Genomic DNA, 20196 nt, shown 5'->3' with positions numbered 1-20196 from the left:
GCATGTCCCTAGACCACATGGCATTGAGCTCTGAGAGCAGAGAGCACGCATAGCCCTGGCTGAGCAAGCCTAGGGCCAGGTGGCCAGAGGCATCACTGCTGCCACTCCCTGTCGCCGCAGCAGGGTGGGGGGGTGGCTGTGTCAGTGGGCTGGGCGGGGTTTCAGGGCCTCCTGGGGTGCCAGCCATAGTGTGGGACCAGCAGAACTAGGGACAACACTCCATCCTCTCTGATTCCTGACCCAGTAGGTATGACCTGTTCTGTCCCGGCTGGGAGCTGGGCTTCCTGGCTTCCTTCCTTCTGGGAACTTCCTAGACACGTCCCTTGGGATGAAGCTCTTGTCCCGCAGCACCTGGAGACTTGCGGTCCCGGGGAATTCACATGGCCTGGTTCCATCAGGGCCTCCCTCTGCTCCGGTGTGTCTTTCCAGAACTCTCTGGCTTTGGAAGATTCTTCTGGGCCAGTTCTCTGATTTCCTTTGCTCCCTAGTGCCCCCCCCCGACCCCGCCCACCCATCGGTTTTCCATCTTTTATCTTCTTATTCCTCCTGCAAGATTCCTACTTTATCTGTCATCTCTATCTCCCTGCCTTCTCATCCCCCAGTCCCCTCCCAGGGCTCTCCCCCACCCTCCCCTCCCTCTTGCCACCACCCCAGCCACCACCACCACCACCACCACCACCACCACCACCACCACCACCACCCCCCAGTCTTCTTTCTCTACTGATTTGTGGCCTCTCCTCTCAACATTGTTGCATTTCTTCTCTCCCCACCCCCTCCCTTCACTTCTTGCTCCCAGGCCTTTGCTCACAGTGTGGATGGCCCTGTGCTCTCCTTGGTCATTCCCTTCACCCAGCACCCAACGTCAACAAGCAGAAAGCTGCCTCCCAAACCACTCCAATCCTGATAGTAAAAATCAGCCTGTTCTTTTATTTGTTCAGAAGAATGACCCTCCAACCTGTGCGTCAAATAGCGGGGCGCGGGGGCATGCCATCCAGGGACAATGGCCCTGGGATCCTCTGGCACGGGGCCCAGGGCAAGAGTTTTGAGGCAGAAACATGGGACCCAAGGGGCCCAGGGCTCAGGCACTGCGGTGAAGTGGGCGGGCACAGCAGGTGCTGCGGGGGCCCCCCAGGCCCACCTGGCACCGGAGGATACTGAGGCACACGCGGAGGAAGCGGCCCTTACACCGCTGGCTCAGGCCCGGGCCTCGGGGCCCCAGGAGTGTCTGCGGGCGGCTAGGAGCCCGCCAGGTGCCGCTGGAAGTAGAGGCCGAAGAGGCTGGAGAGCAGCTGGCAGGCGGCTGTCCACCAGATGAGGAAGGTGAGGATGGCGCGGAGGAAGAGGGGCGTGAGCAGGCTGCCCAGGGCCCCAGCGATCAGCGCCGCTGTCTGCTGGGCCTCGTCGTCCCCCAGGCCCCCCAGGCGATCGTGGGTGGAGGACGGGGTCCGGGACTGCACGGGGATCCGGCCCGGGCCCCAGGAGTAGCCGCCTGCGAGAAGAGGAGGGTGGAGACGGGACGAGTAGAGGTACAGGCGGGTTAGACCTCTGGGACCCCCAATGGTGCTGACACCCCCCACCACCAGCCTTCGACTCCACCTCCCAGCCCCGCCTCCACCCCTCCACCGCCCCCCACCCGCCTCCTGTCCCCCACCCCAACCTCGGGGGCCCTCCTCCTACTCTCCCCTCCCCCGGGCCATCCAGGCTCCGCCCCCAGCCCACCCCCAGCTAAGAGCAAGCCCCCGCCCCTCCTCTCCGTCCTCGCTCCGACCCCACCCCACCCACTTCTCACCCAGTGTCTTGAGCAGCAGGGTGCAGCTGAGGGTGAAGATGAGCGGCGTCAGGTACTGCAGACTCACCACCGTCACGTAGCAATAGACTCGCACCACCTAGGGGGCAGGTAGCAGTGGCTACGTGGGAGGGGTGAGCGGGGCAGCCTTCCGGGCTTCGGGTGACCCCCTTCAGACCCCTGCCTTGAGCCCCGAGTTCCCTCCCAACCTTCGGTGCCCATACCCGCCTCTGGATCTCGCGGGCCTCTATGCGGCCGGCCTCCCGGCGCAGCTGCTCCACGCGGGCCTTGGCCAAGCACAGGTAGGCCTGCAGGTGGGGCCTGGTCACTGCCAGCCTTAGCAGGCACAGTGCCACCAGCACCCAGAGGCGCAGGGAGTCGAAGGCTGAGTCCGACAGCCTGTGGGGAGGGGAGTGAGGGGCTAGGGAGGCCGCCCCTGCTCCAGGATCTTCCCCCAGCATCCAAGGCTCCTCCCTGAGCCTCAGAGAGGGGGGGGTACACAGAAGGGCCCCCACTGTCCTCCCTCCCAGCCCCACCGGATGCGCACAGGGAGAAGGGCATCTCCCCAGGTGGTGCCTGGCGCAGGAAGTCTCGTGCAATGGGCTTGGTCCAGAGCCACAGGATGATCAGAGGGGACAGGAAGCTGATATGAAGAAAGAACCTAGGGGCAAGGGCACAGAGGAGTGAGGCCTGGGCACCCAGCATCCCCTTAGCCTCTTCTTTAGATTCCCCACCTCCATTCCCACCCATCTGGCACTCTACATAACTGCAGTGTGGGCCGGTCTTCCGACATGGTCAGTGCATCCAGGTGTGTCTGGGCCAGCCGCAGGCCCGGAAAGGTGAGGAAGGCACCTAGCATGGACCCCACGAATGCCAGCCCTATGCGGATGGCCAGCTTGGCCAGTGGGAGCCTGGGGAGAAGAGAAGGGTCAAGAGGCCCCAAAGCCCATCAGCACCCCACCTGCAAGTTACAGCCTGCTCTTGTACCACCTCACTTCCCAGGACTCACGCCCAGTCCCAGCCCTGCGTCTTCAGAAGTGGCTCCAAGTTCTGGGTCATACTGGCCAGGCCTGGGGAAGACAAGGAGAGGGCAGTGTCTAATAGACCCCTGGAGGGGCGCCAGGTGGCTCAGTCAGTTAAGTGTCTGGTTTCAGCTCAGGTCATGATCCCAGGGTTCTGGGATTGAGCCCTACACTGGGCTCCTTGCTCAGTGGGGAGCCTCCTTCTCTCTCTCCCTGTGCCTGCTGCTCCCCCCTACTTGTGCTCCCTCACTGTCAAATAAATTTTAAAAATCTTTAAAAAAATAAAAAATAATAGACCCCTGGAGCCTTCAGTGTCTGCTCTGACCCCCTCCCCCACAGACTTTTGCTCCCCAGGTAGGAATGCACCAGTGGAGCCGGGCCCTGTGCCAGGCAAAAGGATAACGTTGTGCCCTGGTTATGTGCATTTTTTTTTTTTTAAGAATAGGAAAATGTAACAGGCAGACACCCTTGAGTGGACTGGGGGACATGGTGGGGGAGAGCAGTGGACCATTGAGTCTGAGCTTCCTGGATTATACCAGGAATCCAGAGGGGCATGAAGGACTCCCATAGAAGAAAACCAAAGGCCTGGAAAGAATCCTCAGCTCAGGCCCTCAGATTTTCCACAGAGTAAAAAGCAAATAAAAATGAGCTCACAACCCAATTCACCAAACACACCAGGGAACAAATCACCAAAAAGGAGAATAAGCAGGGGGAAAAAGACAAATTTAAACCCTTCAGACTACAGAAAAATTTCAGGTATTATTATGTGAAATTATTGAGGAAAATAAAAGGTGGAATCACAGAACAGGCAACATGAGGCTGCCTCAGATGACCAGGTATATTTGCGAAGGGACCAGGTAAGCTCCTCCAAAGGGAAAATACAATTATTGAAATGACAGGTTGTTACATGGCATATTCAAAACAGCAAAAGGAGGAATGAGTGAATTGGATCTGAAGAAATCACTCAGATTCCAACTCAGAAAGATAAAAAGGTAGAAAATATGAAGGGAGATTAAGGGATAAGGGGGACAGAATAGAAAATCCAGCATAAGTCAAATAAGAGCCCCAGAGAGAGAAGGGAAGAGAGAATGAAGGAGAGAACATGTTGGAAGAGAATAGTTGAAAAAACTGCAGAATGAATGACACACACAAAATAAATCTGAATAATACAAAGAAATCCATACCTAGACACTGTAGTAAACTGGAATACCAAAAACAAAGAGACCGCAAAGCAGCCAGGTATTTAAGACAGATCACCTATAGAGGAAAGACAATTAGACTGGCAGCCAATGTCAACAGCAATCACAGAAAAAAGAACAAAAAGAAGGTGAAACGGTGAGATGTAGAAACAATGCCAAATAGGTCAGTAATCATAATAAATGTAAGCAGGTTAAAACTTTGAAGTTAAATGACACAGACTTAATTGAAAATATCCAGCTGTATGTTTTTTAAGGAGACATACCTCAACATAAGGTCCCTATAAGGTTGAAAGAAAAGGGATGTTAAAAAGATACAACAAATACAAAAGAAAAGTGGTATTGTATATTTGAGAGTTGCTAAGACAGTAGATCTTAAAAGTTTTCATCATAAGAAAAAAAAAGTTATATCTGTATGGTGATGGATGTTAGCCAGATTTATTGTGGTGATTGTTTTGTAATACATACAAATATCGAGTCATTATATTGTATACCTGAAACCAGCAATGGTATATGTCAAGTATATCTCAACTTTAAAAAAGAAGCCAAAAAGGCTATATTACCAGATAAACTAGAATAAGACAAATATTATTAGAATCAGAAGTGGTCAATATATCATAAGATGGTTGATTCACTAGGTATATATATAGCAATTCTAAACTTGTAAACACCTTGTCAATTAGCCACAAAACATATAAAGAAAACACTGACTAGGGCACCTGAGTGGCTCAATCAGTTAAGTGTCCAACTCGATTTCTGCTCAGGTCATTATCTTGGGGTTGTGAGGTTGAGCCCCACACGGGGCTCAGCACTGGTCATGAAGCTTGCTTAGGATTCTCTGTCTCCCCCTCCCTCTGCCCCTTCCCTCCTCTAAAAAAACAAAAACAAAAACAAAAAGAGAGAGAGATAAAGAAGAAGAAAGAAAAGAAATTGCAATGAAAACTTTAAATTACCCAGAACTGCCTGAAGATGTAAATTACAAGTCAAAACTTAAGGAATAGACAAAAGTGGGACTTAGTCAAATATTTATAGCCTTACATGCTAGAAATGCTAGCAGAGAAATAGAAGAAGCTGAAAATTAATGAGCTAAATAGCCAACTAAGAAATTGGAAACAAGAAAAAGAAGCCTACCAGAGTAGTGCTATAAAAGCCAGAGGTCCTAGCCATGCAGAAGGGAAAGATCGGAAAAAGATGAAAGAAAATGAAAAGAACCCACAATTCACTAAAAATACAATTGTACAGCAAGGTCATTCCATGGAAAACACTCGGTTTGATCCCTACCTCATAAGACAGTAGTGAATGCCCAGGAGTTTAAGGGTTTACATGAAAAGCAAAATCGAAATATTGTGTTGGAAAATACAAAATGTCTTTCTGATTGTAGGGAAGGGAAGGGAATATATTCAAGACAAAAATCAACTAAAATAATGAACTGCTATTCATCAAAAGAGGTGAGGGGTGCAACTATAGTCAACAACTCAGCCCAAAAAATGTGGTGTGTGCATGCACAGAGAATAAATAATGCAAAAATGGCCAAATGAATCTAGGTCAAGGGCATATGGGAGTTCATTAGAGGATTCTTCCAACCATTCTGATGGTTTGAAATTTTTCAAAATAAAATATATAAGATTTTATTTTTAAGCAATCTCTACACCCAACATGGGGCTCAAACTACAACCTCGAGATCAAGAGTCACATACTCCACTGACAGGAGTGAGCCAGACAGGTGCCCTACAATTCTTTTTAAGAGAAAAAAAAAAACCCACACAAAGAAAGTACAAAGCCATGCCACAAATTTGAAGATACACTCCCTACCACCACTACATTTTAACTTCTTTAAATTTGGGATACAGGGATGCCTGGGTGGCTCAGTGGTTGAGCATCTGCCTTTGGCTCAGGGCATGATCCCAAGGTTTGGGATCAAGTCCCACATCAGGCTCCTCGTGGGGAGCCTGACTCTCCCTCTGCCTATGTCTCTGTCTGTGTCTCTCATGAATAAATAATTTTTAAATAATAAAATAAAATCTTTGGAAAAGGGGATCCCTGGGTGGCGCAGCGGTTTGGCGCCTGCCTTTGGCCCAGGGCGCGATCCTGGAGACCCGGGATCGAATCCCACGTCGGGCTCCCGGTGCATGGAGCCTGCTTCTCCCTCTGCCTGTGTCTCTGCCTCTCTCTCTCTCTCTCTCTCTGTGACTATCATAAATTTAAAAAAAAAAAAAAAAAATTAAAAAAAAAAAATCTTTGAAAAAGAAAAAAAATAGGCAAAGGACTTGAATAGACAATTCCTCCAAAGAAAATATACAGATGACCAACAAACATGAAGATGTGCTCAACATCACTCATCATTAGGCAAATACAAATAAAAACCACAATGAGATAGGATGGTCACTCTTAAGAAAAAAGTAAAGGGAAATAAATGTTGTTGAGGGGCATATGAGTGGCTCAGCCAGTTAGACATCTGCCTTCGGCGCAGGTTAGGATCCCAGTGTCCTGGGATTGAGCCCCACATCGGGCTCCCTGCTCAGTGGAGTGTCTGCTTTTCCCTTTGCTTGCCTCCCTCCCTGCTTTCTCTCTTTCTCATGCTTGTCCTCTCTCTCTCTCTCTCTCTCTCAAATAAATAAATGAAATCTTAAAAAAAAAATGTTGGCAAAGATGTGGGGAAGCTGGAACCTTCGTGCACAGCTGGTAGGAATGTAGAATGGTGCAGCCACTCAAGGAAACAGTTTGTCGATTCCTCAAAAAAAAATTAAACATAGAATTACTACATAACCCGGCACTTCCACCTCTGGATCTGTACCCAAAAGAATTAAAAAGCAGGGACTTGTACACCCATGTTCATAGCAACACTGTTTGCAATAGTGAAAACATAGAAGCAACATAAATGCCCACTGATACATGAATGGATGAGCCAAATGGGATGTATTATGCAAAGGAATATTATTCAGCCTTAAAAAGAAAGGAAATTTGGACCCAGGCTACAGCATGGATGAACCTTAATGATATCACGCCCAGTGGAAGAAGCCAGTCACTAAGACAGATACTGCATGATTCCCCTCATATAAAGCATCTAGGGTAGTCAGACTCGTAGAGACGGAAGGTGCCAGAGGCTGGCGGGGGGGTGGGGAGGAATAGAGAGTCAGTGTTCAGTGGGGACAGAGTTTCAGATTTGCAAAGCGAAAGGTGGGGGTGAAATGGATGGTAGCAATGGTCGCATGACAATGTGGATGTGTTTCATGCCACTGAAGTGTACACTTAAAAATGATGAAAGTGGGGACGCCTGGGTGGCTCAGTGGTTGAGTGTCTACCTTGGGCTCGGGTCGTGATCCTCGGGTCCTGGGATGGAGTCCCTCATTGGGCTCCCCGTGGGAGACCTACTTTTCTCTCTGCCTATGTCTCTGCCTCTCTCTCTGTGTCTCTCATGAATAAATAATAAAATCTTTAAAAAAAAAAAAAAAAAAAAGACCACTAAAGGCATTGTTTTCCACCATTAGACCGGGAAAAATCAAGCACTTTCCATAGATCTCAAGTCATTTGCACTGGACTATGTCCCTGGAAGGTGCACTCATCACCCCACCTCACAAGCAGGGAGGAGAGGCAGGAGGCTGTTGCAATCTCACCCATGCTTGCCCGGGGTGACTGGGACTCAGTGGACGGCCTGTATGCAGTGTCCTCACTCCGAACCCTGGGCTGTTTGGCTGGCGGGAGTGCTACGAGAATAGCTCTGAAAAAACGCTGAGGCACCATCTTAGGAAGGTGAACACATCCCCATCATCCCCAAATCCTGTGCCCAAAGAAATGCCTGCGTATGCGTACAAGGAAACATGTACAAGAATGTTCCCTATAGCAACCGTGAAAAAGCTCAAATCTCGAAACCACCTAAATCTCCCAGCACAGAAGAATGGACAAATGAAGACAAGTGGCCCCACAAGAGAATGTCATTGATCCGTGAGAAGAGGTGAACAAAAGCTGCTCAGACTGACATGTCCTCGTTTTGTAAACAATATTAAAAAGACAGAAAAGCACCAGTTGGCAGATCACATACTGGCTAACACCATCCACAACAGCGAGCAAACTGTATGATGAATTCTTTAGGGACAGAGACATATGTAATGAAACTATTTTTTACAAAGGCAAAGGAATGGGGTGGCTCAGTGGCTCAGTCGGACCAAGAATCCGACTCTTGGTCTCAGCTCAGATCTTGATCTCAGGGTTGAGTTTAAGCCTTGTGTTAGCTTAAACTTATTTATTAAAAAAAAAAAAAAAAAAAAAGAGGGAATCCCTGGGTGGCGCAGCAGTTTGGCGCCTGCCTTTGGCCCAGGGTGCGATCCTGGAAACCCGGGATCGAATCCCACGTCGGGCTCCCGGTGCATGGAGCCTGCTTCTCTCTCTGCCTGTGTCTCTGCCTCTCTCTCTCTCTCTCTCTGTGATAACTATCATAAATAAATAAAAATTTAAAAAAAAAGAAAAAAAAGAAAAAAGCAAAGGAATGATAAACACAAAATTTGGGAGACCAGTTGGGGCTGTGAGTAGGGGAGGAAGGTAGTGGGACTGGAAAGGAACACCAGAGACATGTAAGAAGGTTGAGAATGTTCTGGTTCTCATTTAACAAGATAGTTTGTTACATTATTTTGCTTTGTAATTTACATATACATGTTCTATATGTGTGTGTGCGTGTGTATGTATACATATATATGTCAAACATTATGTAATTTTAAAAACTGAAAAGCAGGGAAAATTGGTGAAGATAAAGCTCAAGAACCACAGCAAAACTGCATGCCATGGTGAATATTTTGATCTTTATTCAAAGACCACTAGGGTCTGGTATCAGGCAGAGAAGTGATATGATCCAAATGGTATTTTTAAAAGCTCACCCAAAGAATAGAGAAAGACAAAAGAAAAATGGGAAACTAAGAAAAAATATTTGCACCTACTATCACACATAAAGGTTAATGTCTATAATATATAAAGAGCTCCTACAAATCAATAAAAGGGTCAACAACTCAATAGAAAACTGGGCAAAAGAACAGATTTTTTCTGGAAGCAGAGAGAAATTACTTTTCCACATAGGAAAAGATGCTCACCCTCACTTATATTTTCACCTATCAGATTTCCCAAGACAAAAAAAGAAAAAAAAAAGAAAAAAGAAAGTCTGAGGAAACACATTGAAGAGGATGTGGGGAAATAGGCACTTCATTCATCTTTTCCTAAATGGGAATTTACAACATCATCAAAATTAAAAATGCACTTCTGGGCAGCCCCATGGTGCAGCAATTTAGCACCGCCTGCGGCCTGGGGTTTGATCCCAGAGACTCGGGATCAAGTCCCGCGTCGGGCTCCCTGCATGGAGCCTTCTTCTCCCTCTGCCTGTGTCTCTCTGCCTTTCTCCCTCTCTCTCTCTGTGTGTGTCTCTATGAATAATTTTTTTAAAAAAATGCACTTCCTTGCACAGGACCACATGTGCAAGGGTATTCCTATACAACACTTGTAAAACAACATGGTTGTGAACAACAATGTTTACTAGTGAAAGATTTAGATATCCAGAAGTAGGGGACTGGTTAAATAATCATAGAACATCCATAAAATGAAATACTATGTGGGCATTAAAAAAAAAAAAACACACTGTATGTACAGTTAAGGGACAACCTCCAAAGTAATGTTTTTAAGGGGAAAGGAGCCATAAACACTACTGTTTTATGGGGAAAAAAGAAAGTGATCCCCCAGTTTTCCTCCTGGAAGGAGAGTTGGCATGGGTGATTTTTTACTCTATGTATATCCTCTTGTACTTTATGAATTTTGTGCCATTTATCCATTTCCATCACCAAATTAGAATAAGTAGATAGGAAATCATTATGGCTGCTGGGGAGAGGGAAGATAAGGGCAGCAGAAGTGCCCTGCAAAGAACTACAGCTGCAGGCTGCCATCAGGGACAGTGAGCCAGGATATCCTTTTGCCCCAAAGCCCCAGGAGATGCCCAGGGTAGCAAGCGGCCATAGAGACTACTCAGGCCCAAGCAGTCCCCTGCCCCTTCACCTAATATGTGCTGGTGGAACAAGCCACTCAAACCCCACTTCCTTTTTTTTTTTTTTTTTTTTTTAATTTTTTTTTTATTTTATTTATTTATGATAGTCACAGAGAGAGAGAGAGAGAGGCAGAGACACAGGCAGAGGGAGAAGCAGGCTCCATGCACCGGGAGCCTGATGTGGGATTTGATCCCGGGTCTCCAGGATCGTACCCTGGGCCAAAGGCAGGCGCCAAACCACTGCGCCACCCAGGGATCCCCATCAAACCCCACTTCCACAAGGGAGTGGTGGCCGTGGTGACCCCATGCCTCAGAGACTGAACATACCTGGCTCCAGCCCCAGCTCGAGAGTGTCCTCCTGGACCACCTGTACCAGCATGGCCAGGAGCAGAAAGAGGAAGGCAAAGGTGAGGCAGACAGAGCGTTCGCCCCCTTCCTCGGTGCTGAAGTACAAGCGGGTCACCATCAGGAACATCTTGCTGGGGATGAGGCTAAGGAAGCCTGGAGCAGCTACAGTGCCCCCTCCCCACTCCCCCACTCCCAGCCAAATTATCCCCCCAACCCCAGAGCCCAAAACACCAGAGCTGGGGTTTGGAGTCTTGGGGAGCAGGGCAATGACCCGGGAGAGGAGTGAGCTACCCAACAAGCCCAGAACACAAGGTCCATGTTGCTCATGCCTGTGTCAGCAGGCTTGGGGTGTGTGGGTGGCAGGCATGCCTGGGCTTCCAGCTCAGCCTCATCACACCACCTATAGCCATTCCTCTTTTTGTTTTTTCTTTTTTAAAATATTTATTTGTTTGTTTGTTTATTTAGAGCTTGAGTTGGGGGAGGAGCAGAGCAGAGAGGGGGAAAGAATCTCAGGTCAACTCCATGCTGAGCAAGGAGCCCAGTTCAGGGCTCGATCCCATGATACCACCGAGATCATGACCCCAGCTGAAATCAAGAGTTGGAGGCTGGGATCCCTGGGTGGCGCAGCGGTTTGGCGCCTGCCTTTGGCCCAGGGCGTGATCCTGGAGACCCGGGATCGAATCCCACGTCAGGCTCCCAGTGCATGGAGCCTGCTTCTCCCTCTGCCTATGTCTCTGCCTCTCTCTCTCACTGTGTGCCTATCATAAATAAATAAAATTAAAAAAAAAAAAAAAAAAAAGAGTTGGAGGCTCAACCAACCCGTATCTGTGGCCATTTCTGACTAAAATAGCCAGCAAGGGACACCTGGGTGGTTCAGTGCTTAAGCGTCTGTCTGTCTTTGGTTCGGGTGGAGTCCCACATCAGGCTCACTGCAGGAAGCCTGCTTCTCCCTCTGCCTGTGTCTCTGCCTCTCTTTCTCTGTGTCTCCTATGAATAAATAAATAAAATATTGAAAGAAAGGGCAGCCCCGGTGGCTCAGCGGTTTAGCGCCACCTACAGCCCAGGGCATCCTAGAGACCTGGGATCCATCCCAAGTCCGGCTCCCTGCATGGAGCCTGTTTCTCCCTTTGCCTGTGTCTGCCTCTCTCTCTCTCTCTCTCTCCTCTCTGTGTATTCTCATGAATAAATAAATAAAATCTTAAAAATAAATAAAAATAAAAATAAAATCTTAAAAAAAATCTTGAAAGAAAGGAAAGAAAGCAAGAAAAGAAAGAAAAGAAAGAAGGAAAAAGAAAGAAAAGAAAAGAAAAGAAAAAAAGAAAGAAAAGAAAAAAAAGAAAAAAAAGAAGAAAAGAAAAGAAAAAAGAAAAGAAAAGAAAAGAAAAGAAAAGAAAAGAAAAGAAAAGAAAAGAAAAGAAGGATCACTGGGTGGCTCAGTGGTTTAGCGCCTGCCTTTGGCCCAGAGCTTGATCCTGGAGACCTGGGATTGAGTCCCACATCGGACTCCCTGCATGGAGTCTGCTTCTCCCTCTGCCTGTGTCTCTGCCTCTCTCTCTGTGTCTCTCATGAATAAATAAATAAAATAGAAAGAAAAAGAAAGAAGAAGAAAGAAAGAAAGAAAGAAAGAAAGAAAGAAAGAAAGAAAGAAAGAAAGAAAGAAGAAAGAAAGAAAGAAAGAAAGAAAGAAAGAAAGAAAGAAAGAAAGAAAGAAAGAAAGAAAGAAAGAACCAGCAAGTCTGTCTCTTCGGGAGGTCTGGCCTCCCTGACCCACCTAGCCTGGCTGCATTCATGGCAGGAAAATCTCCCATTCCTCAGAGAAACGATCAGAGATACAAGGGCTGTATCTCTAATCTGCCCTGAAAGAGACCCACAGGGCTTTCCAGAACCAGTGTGGGCTTCCAGACCGACTCTTCTTCACAAGCCCATCCCACAAGGGCCTTTCTCAGACTTGGGCCTTCAATGTACAGGTTTGCCTCTGTTCCCCAGGCAGCGTCATAAAAAAACATGCCAGAGGGAGCATGGCCCTGCATCTGGGCTGGTGACTTGCTCTGACCAAGAGAATGGACAGGGGTGGGGTGGGCCAACTTCCTGCAAAGCCTCAGGAGGCTCTTAGCACCCCTTCTTCCTTGCTGATGTTTCTGCTACTTGGAAGAACCTCGGCCTCACCTGCTGGAAGGTGGGACCCCTTAGAGCAGAGATATGGAGGCCCGGCTGAGCCTAGCCCAGGAGGAGAGCAAATAAAACAGTGACCATTTTACACCACCCAGTTTGGGGGAGTTTTGGGGGGTGGCAGCCGATAACTGATAGGCCAATCTGGGGGTGAGGGGGGTGGAGGAAAGCTCGAGGCCCGCTCCCACCTGCCTCCCTCCTCCCACACCCACTCGGCAGCCTGAGGAAGGATACATGGAGAAGGCGATGGTGAGCAGGCACCAGAACACGGCGATGTTGGTCTCCTTGGCCGGGCCCAGCACGTAGTAGTAGGCCTCTGTGAAGACGTACACGCCGCCCGAGTACACGGCGAAGTCCACGAACCACTGGTACTCCAGGAAGAAGCGCAGGACTGCGGGGAGCAGCAGCTCAGCGCGCAGGCCAGCGCTGGACCCCGCGCCAATCCCCCAGAGTGTGGGCTGAGGCTGGGGCGCTGTGGACCCAGCTGGGCTGTTACCGAGGGCATCAACTGCTGTGAGGGGGCAGGTCTCCAGCTGGAAAGGGGCGTCTCGGGGCACAGACAGGGGCTTTTCTTCACTATAGCCATTGGCCCACCTGGGGAAGGGGGTACGAGGAAGGAGTGTCAGAGCACCATCCTCAGTTCTCTCCTCCCCGCCAGACGTGGCCACCCACCACCCCAGGCTAGCCTGAGAGGTCCCACCGGGCCACCCTCAGAGCACAGGAGGAGCTGGCTTGGGAGGTACCTTCTCCCCAGGCCTGGGTCTCTGCACACCAGGGTGCCACGCCACCCGCTCACAGGGCTGGCCCAGAGCAAACTTCCAATAAGCATTAGCTGTCAACGGGAAGCAACCAATGAATGACAGTGCCATCTTCTCAGCCTGGGGGGTGTCCACCACTCTCCTCGGTGCCCAGATCTGCACCTGGAAGGGGAGCCGCTCCCCTGAGGCTGGGGGCTCACTCACCGCTCCTTCCTGCCTCTGGGCCTCGGCTTTCCCTCCAGGGACCGAAGCTCTTCCTCAGTAGGATGCTTGTATCGGAAGAGACTGAGGGCAAAGATGGGGAAGTCAGGAAAGCTCAGGCATGGAGGGTTCAAGGCAGTGAATCCTCAGTCCCAGGGCTGGAGTCAGGAGAGCTGGACCCGAAACGCATGGGGACAGGCTAGCAGGGGCCATGCAAGGCCAGGGGAAGGCTCAGGAGGGTGGGTTAGGGGTTTGCTGGGGGAGTGCAGCGAGAAGTTCTCCGGAAAGCCAGGGTGGCGAGGCATCCCGGACACCCCTGAATCTGCTGGCTATCTCTTCTAGCGGAGCAGGCATGTGCATTGTTCTGGAAAGTTCATGGTTTCCACCAGATCTCAGAAAGGGTCCAAGATCCAAACAGGGACGAAAAGCATTGCAGGAAACAGGTCTCAGCGAGACTACTGTGGAACAGGATCCTAACAGGGGGTTAGGATCCAGGAAGGCAGGGAGTGGAGGAAGTAACTGTTCTTCCCAGTGTGGAAATGTGGTCTCACGGCTGTGTACAGCTGTCAAAACTGACCCAACTGCGAGCTTCAAATATTTGCAGTCTATTGTACGTCAATTATATCTCAATAACGTTTTTTAAAAACCAAAACCAAAAAAATAAAAAATAAAAAACCAAAACCACTTCGTAGGGCTCGCGCAGGGTTTGAAGGAGGCAGAGGGGGCGGGCCTGGCGGGGCTCCTCCCACCGCCCGGGGCGGGGCTGTGGCTCACCTGCCGTTGCAGAGCAGCCAGCGTGCGAAGGAGCAGTGAGGTGCCAGCCTATGCATGAGGGTGGCGGTGAGCAGGGTCACCACCAGCTGCACTCCCAGGACCGCCTGGGGAGAGGGGACATGAAGGGCAGCGTCTGCCAGAAGGTCACAAGCTCCCTGCCTGGGAACTCAGGCTATTTATAGGGAGGCTGGGGCCAGGTTGGGGAGGGTGGATCTCCCAGGTCCCAGCAGCATCTTGAAGGAGGGGCCTGGGGTGGGGTCAGACTCAACCCAGGGAGCCCCTGCTGTGTGTGGATTTCCCCCACTCCCTACCACCACCACCTAGCTGGGGTGTGGGGTGGCGGTGAGCACGCGCGGGAGCAGAGACTAGGGTTCGTTTCTGGTCTCCGCTATGGATTTCAGGTATTCATCTCCCTCAGGCCTCGGTTTCCCCACCTGGAGATGGGGTGCTATTTTGTTTCGTGTACTGTCAAGACCACTTTCCGGACCTTAGAGGAGCATACCCTGTGAAAGAGGCACCCCTCCCACGGTCCCACCCGCACAATGTGGTGCACCCTGGCAGCTTCCCCCTGTCTTTCCCACCAGAGATTATCCTGATGAATCCATAGCCCTCTCCTTCTCCTTCTCCCTCCCTTTGTAATCGACTTCCTTGGAAAGCCTATTTCTGGCCACTATCAGTGTCAGGACAAAGACTTACACGTTTGGGTGGGATGACTTTTTAAATTAGGAATTTCTCACTAAGTTCTACATAACAAACTATTTAACAATTCAGAACACGTTTTCCTATATTAGTTTTAAAACGTTTTAGAAGAAATGCTTTGGGTAATCAGTCTGAAGCTCAGTTTTCCTGCTTGAATGCAGTAAATACCAATTTGGTATCAGTAATTATGTAATTATACAAAATTATGTGCTCAGGAGTGCTGTCGACTAGTATTATGATATTATAATTAACAACTAAAAGTGAAATAAAGATTACTTTAATATTAAAATTAATTGTTAAAATGATTCTTTAATCGGGCAAAAATATGCTAACTTTAATAGGAAAAGCTCCAGCGTGATGCGTATCCAGCCAACACAGTAATTCAGAATGACTGCTGAGAAATCCATCATTACGATAACCAACAGGATATTTTCTCTATGCCCGTGATTCATAAACCAGAAACATTTTTTCAGTACTGAGGTCGGGGCACCATCTTTCTGGTCTCTAAATCTCACAAATCTCCTATTCTCACTGCTCACCCTCCCTAACCCTAAAATGCAGACTGGTGAGCAGTCAATAAAGAACATGGGCATGGTCAGTCAGGGGGCCCCCTTTCAAGCCCAGTGAGGCAGGCCTCTCCTCCTCCTAGGATCCTCTTCTCCCCTCCCCATGCCCCCAGAGCCTCCCACCTGTGCCTCTACAGATATCAGACCCTGGGGCTCCCCTGCCAACTTTCCTTTTTCTCTCTTTGGCTTCCACGCTGTGACTCAATCTCCTGCTAGGTTTTTAACCACTGTTGGCCCAGCACAACCCCAGCACAGAGGCACCTCTAGCCTGGACTTCCATGCCACCGAGCTCGAGCTTGCGGATCAACTCTGTCTGGAGGCCCCAGGACCCATCCATCACTCCCACGGACACAGCCCTCAGCCCTTCCCAGTGAGTCAGCATGTCAGTCAACATCCAACTCCTTTTCACAGCCTGCAAGGCCTGGTGGGCCCAACTCTAGACACTCTGCCCAACTGCTCGGCTTTCTTGGTAGCCCTCTCTGTGTCGAACCCCTGGGTTCTCCATTGCAGACCCCTATCACCCTCTGACACCTCCCAGGGCGGGGACCTTTGTTCAGACCTTTCGGTTCCAGCACCTAGGACAGGCAGGATAGAAGGAAGGAAGGAGAGAGGGAGGGAAGAAGGAGCAAGGAAGGAGGGCAGGAGAAGGTAAGGAGGGAAGAAAGACAGGCATCCCTCCGCCTGAGGCTCCTGAGGTCGGTCCAGGGGCGTTTCTCAAGCCCCGCCCCCCAGCAGCCTCCGTCTTGAGGTCCTGGCTCTGCAGGTTTCCAAAGATATCTGGAGCCCCGCATCGGCCCACGTCCCTCTCCTCCTCAAAGCCTTTCCCTGAACCTACAATCCAAGAATGTGAGAATTTTGCTACCTGCGAACACCAATGAGATATTTCTCCATCCTGTTCTCGAGAACCCTTCCGCTCAGCTCCCACTGCTTCCCGCACCCCGCGCCGGCCTGGAACCGCGTCGGCTTTTCGGGGCTTTTCAGTTCGGGCGCCTCCCAACGCCCCTCCTCGGGCATTCCCCCAGGCAGGGCCGGGTGGTCATCTAGGGCCCCTCGCTCCGCCCAGTCCGAACATTTAGGAGTTGGGAGTTCCTGCTCTCGCCCCGCATCAGCCTGACCCACCCAAGTGGCCGGGCTAAGTGTGAATAACCCCAATAGACTGGACCCAAAGCCGCGTGACACCTGAGGGTTTCAACTGTGCTGTCTCTAATTCTGGGACCCTCGCGCGCCCCGAGGCCACCCTGATCCCCTTGGCCGGGCTCCTCCTCTCGGGGCTCTCCCTGGCCCTTCTACAGGCCTCCATCCACGCAGTGGCCCCCCATCCTTCCGCAGGACCCACGTCGCCAAGCGTGGGCTCCAGGGGGACCCCAAACCTCCCCAGCGACGATCTGTACGTTCCCGGGGCCCCGGGCACCTCTGCAGCGCTGCGACCCCTCGGCAGGACCCCAGGCCCTTAGAGGGCCCCCAGGGATTTTCCCAGAATTCCCGAGCGCTCGGGGGCCTCCAGTCCCCTACCTAGGCAGAACCCTCAACCCCCACACAGGTCCCACAGGGAGACTGGATGGACCCAGAGAGGGACACATGGCCCTCTGCGCGACCCAGAGTCCCTCAGAGCTCCCAATCCCCACAAAGGGATCCCCGCCCCCTCGGTGTCTCCCCGAACCCCCCACAAAGGGATCCCTGGCCCCTCCATCAAGGCCCCCCGGACGGCGGGCCGCCGGCTCACCATGTCGCCGGCGGGAGCGAGGTCCGCTGACCCGAGGCTCCGTCCCCTCGAGGGAATCTAACCAATCAGAGTCCAAGTCTGTTCTGACAAACAGCCCGAAAGGCCAATCGTCGGGCTTGCAGCTGGAGCAAACCACGGGGGCCACGAGGTCGCTCGAGTTGCATGCCGGAGGTTGTAGTTCAAAGACCCTCGGCACGTTCAGGCCTCGGCGGAGTCAGGACTCTCTCTGGGACCGTGTGGCCGTCCTCCCTGAGACTCAGTCTCCTGGCATCTGCACCTATCTCGCAGGTCTGAGGCAAATGCATTCATTTATCCACACACTGCCTCCCACTGGAGAGTTCTGAACGTGGAACTCCCCTGATCAAGAACATTCGGGTGCTCCCACTGACTAGACTCTCAAGTGCTCAGACTGAATTCTTATACCTCTACCTGACTCCAGTCAGCTGCCAGCACTACACACTATAATACAGCTTGCCACTGGCCATGCTACCTCATACCTCCAGGCCCCTCTAAATGCTATCTTTCATCTTGGACTACCTCCTTTCTCAGTGCTTTTCGTTTGGCAAAGCCTTATTCATCTCTATCAGCCAGGACTCTGATTGCACACACACACATGTACACACACACACCCCAACTTAAATGGGCTCCAGGGAAAATTTTGTGACAAAAAGCTCTAAAAGTACAGTGAGCTTCAGGCATGGCTGGATCAAAGACAAAAAAAAATAGTCTCAAGAATCTGATGTTTTGTGTTTCAAGGCTTGGAGGAAAGGGCTTCTAGCTTGGTTATCTAAGTTTTGCCACCTGTATTTTTATAGATAAGTGCATCTGCCTGAATGTAGAACATAACATGTGAGTGTGAATAGATGTCTGAGAGGTTTTTGTGGCCTGTGAGCGGGCCCTGTATAGCTGATTGCCTTGTTTCTGTAGGTGTTTTTGTCTTTATGAGCACATGTGAATGTCTGTTTGCAGGGGATTCACTGTGGCTTTTGACCTTTGGACTCAGAGTGTCCCCTGGAGAGAGGATGGGTGACAGAGGTGGTGCTCCTGGGATTTCCCTGGACCAACATGGGGGCCATGAAATGATCTATGAATCCATGAGGGACCCAGGGAAGCTGGGATTTGGGGAAGGTGTCAGAGAAGGGGGACCAAGAAAGAAAGGAGGGGCATTTGCTGCAGGTCCACTGCACATCAGGCTGGGGAGGTGGGGTGCCTAACTCATGGGCTCCTTCTAGTAGGCTGAGGTGGCAGGACAATTGTCTCCATTTCATTGATGAAGACACCAAGGCTCTGGATGTCTCCAAATCTCTACTTCACACCTTGACCTCTCCTCCTAGACCAAGAGCTTATGAGTTTAGTTGTCACAGAGAAGCCCAGGAGGTGAACCACAGGGAACTCACACATCTTGAGCCTCAGGAGGTCCTCATCTTCCCTGCCCCAACTCCCCAGCCTCCGGGTTATCCAGAAGCTCTGGAGTTGGCCCTGACTCTTCTCTCCCCTCTCCTGATCTGTCAGCCCCTCCTGGTGGTTCCCCTTCCAAGTGAAGCCAGTCTCACCAGCCCCACAACCTCCACGCAGTCAGCTTCCCTCATCAGCTTCCACTACAGTCCCCTGCTCCCCGATCTCTGGCTTCTACCCCCTACACCCCACTTCACTGCCCACAGTCTATTTTTCTCTGGAGCAGGTTGAGGACACCTCTTGACACTGAGCCAGACAATGTCCCTCCTCCATTCTAAAATGGACACTCCTCACTCCCTATTCTACACTAGATGAGCAAGCTATCTGTTCCACATGAACATTCCTTGTTCTCTGTTCTCCACTGGGTGAACCCACATTCCATTCTCTGTCCTGCATTGGGTAGTCCATGTTCCCTGATCCTCACTAGACATCCTCTCTGTCTGTCTGCATTAACAGCCCACCTTCTCTGACTACACTGAAGTCCACACTCTTGTTCCATACCCACAATTCCACTATCTCTGTTTATGGTGCTCTTGAAAATGCAACTCTCAGGACAGCTGGGTGGCTCAGTGGTTGAGTGTCTCTGCCTTTGGCTCAGGTCATGACCACAGGGTCCTGGGATCCAGTCCTGCATCGGGATCCCTGCTCTGCGAGGAACCTGCTCCTCATTCTCCCTTTGCCTGCCACTCCCCCTGCTTGTGACCTTGCCTGCTCTCTGTCAGATAAACAAAATCTGAAAGAAAGAAAGAAAGAAAGAAAGAAAGAAAGAAAGAAAGAAAGAAAGAAAGAAGGAAGGAAGAAAGAAAGAAAGAAAGAAAGAAGAAAAGAAAAGAAAAGAAAAAAAAAGAAAAGAAAAAAAAAGAAAAGAAAATGCATTTCTCAGGTTTCTGATTTCCATGACTACGTTCATGCCATAATTCCCATGATACTTTCAACCAGTGACTGAGCTCCTGGGAGACTCAGGGCCCCTCTGATGGTGACCATGGCCCTGACTGACATCACCACGGTGTCCTTAGAAAGGCTGGCAGAGGACACTTTCAAGCAAATCTCCCTGAGCCCTCTCCCACAGAGCCAGCAGGTGCAGAGCTAGAGTCTGGACCAAAGGTGTTTCCAGAAGCCAGCCTCCTGCTCACTGAGCTCTCATGACACAGGACACCCCAACCTGTATATGTATAATTATACATGTGTAGGCAACATGTGACAGCCCTTTCTTTTTTTAAGATTTCATTTATTTATTTATTTATAAAGATTTTATTTATTTATTCATGAGAGACACACACAGAGAGAGGCAGAGACATAGGCAGAGAGAGAAGCAGACTCCATGCAGGCAGCCAGATGTGGGACTCGATCCAGGCACTCCAGGATCACGCCCTGAGCTGAAGGCAGACGCCCAACCGCTGAACCACCCACGCATCCCAGATTTTATTTATTTATTCATGAGAGACACGGGGAGAGAGGCAGAGACAGGCAGAGGGAGAAGCAG

The 20196-nt window shown here is 50.4% G+C and overlaps 1 protein-coding gene across 5 annotated transcripts; it reads right to left on the bottom strand.

The window, feature by feature from the left end:
• Positions 1-901: 901 nt before the first annotated feature.
• Positions 902-17408, bottom strand: TMEM161A (transmembrane protein 161A). 5 transcript variants are annotated; one of them, XM_072786617.1, is made up of 13 exons: positions 17259-17300; positions 16095-16366; positions 14271-14374; positions 13500-13580; positions 13034-13131; positions 12772-12928; positions 10348-10499; positions 2796-2856; positions 2554-2697; positions 2334-2447; positions 2011-2185; positions 1790-1886; positions 902-1489 (listed from the first exon to the last, which is right to left on the bottom strand). In XM_072786617.1, exons 2-13 carry the CDS (start codon positions 16206-16208, stop codon positions 1236-1238), a joined length of 1551 nt encoding a protein of 516 aa, XP_072642718.1. In that variant the 5' UTR covers positions 16209-16366; positions 17259-17300; the 3' UTR covers positions 902-1235. The 5 variants fall into 5 exon arrangements, with proteins under 5 accessions (XP_072642718.1, XP_072642721.1, XP_072642719.1 ...); XM_072786620.1 differs by lacking the exon at positions 16095-16366 and adding an exon at positions 13281-13369 and having other exon boundaries at positions 17259-17291; XM_072786618.1 differs by lacking the exon at positions 16095-16366 and having other exon boundaries at positions 17259-17406.
• Between the last annotated feature and the right edge of the window lie 2788 nt (positions 17409-20196).

This window comes from Canis lupus, chromosome 19 (genome assembly GCF_048164855.1).
Source record: "Canis lupus baileyi chromosome 19, mCanLup2.hap1, whole genome shotgun sequence".
NCBI classification, from domain to species: Eukaryota; Metazoa; Chordata; class Mammalia; order Carnivora; family Canidae; genus Canis; species Canis lupus.
Note: the sequence above shows the minus strand (reverse complement) of the source record. Positions and strands in the feature narration are given on the sequence as shown.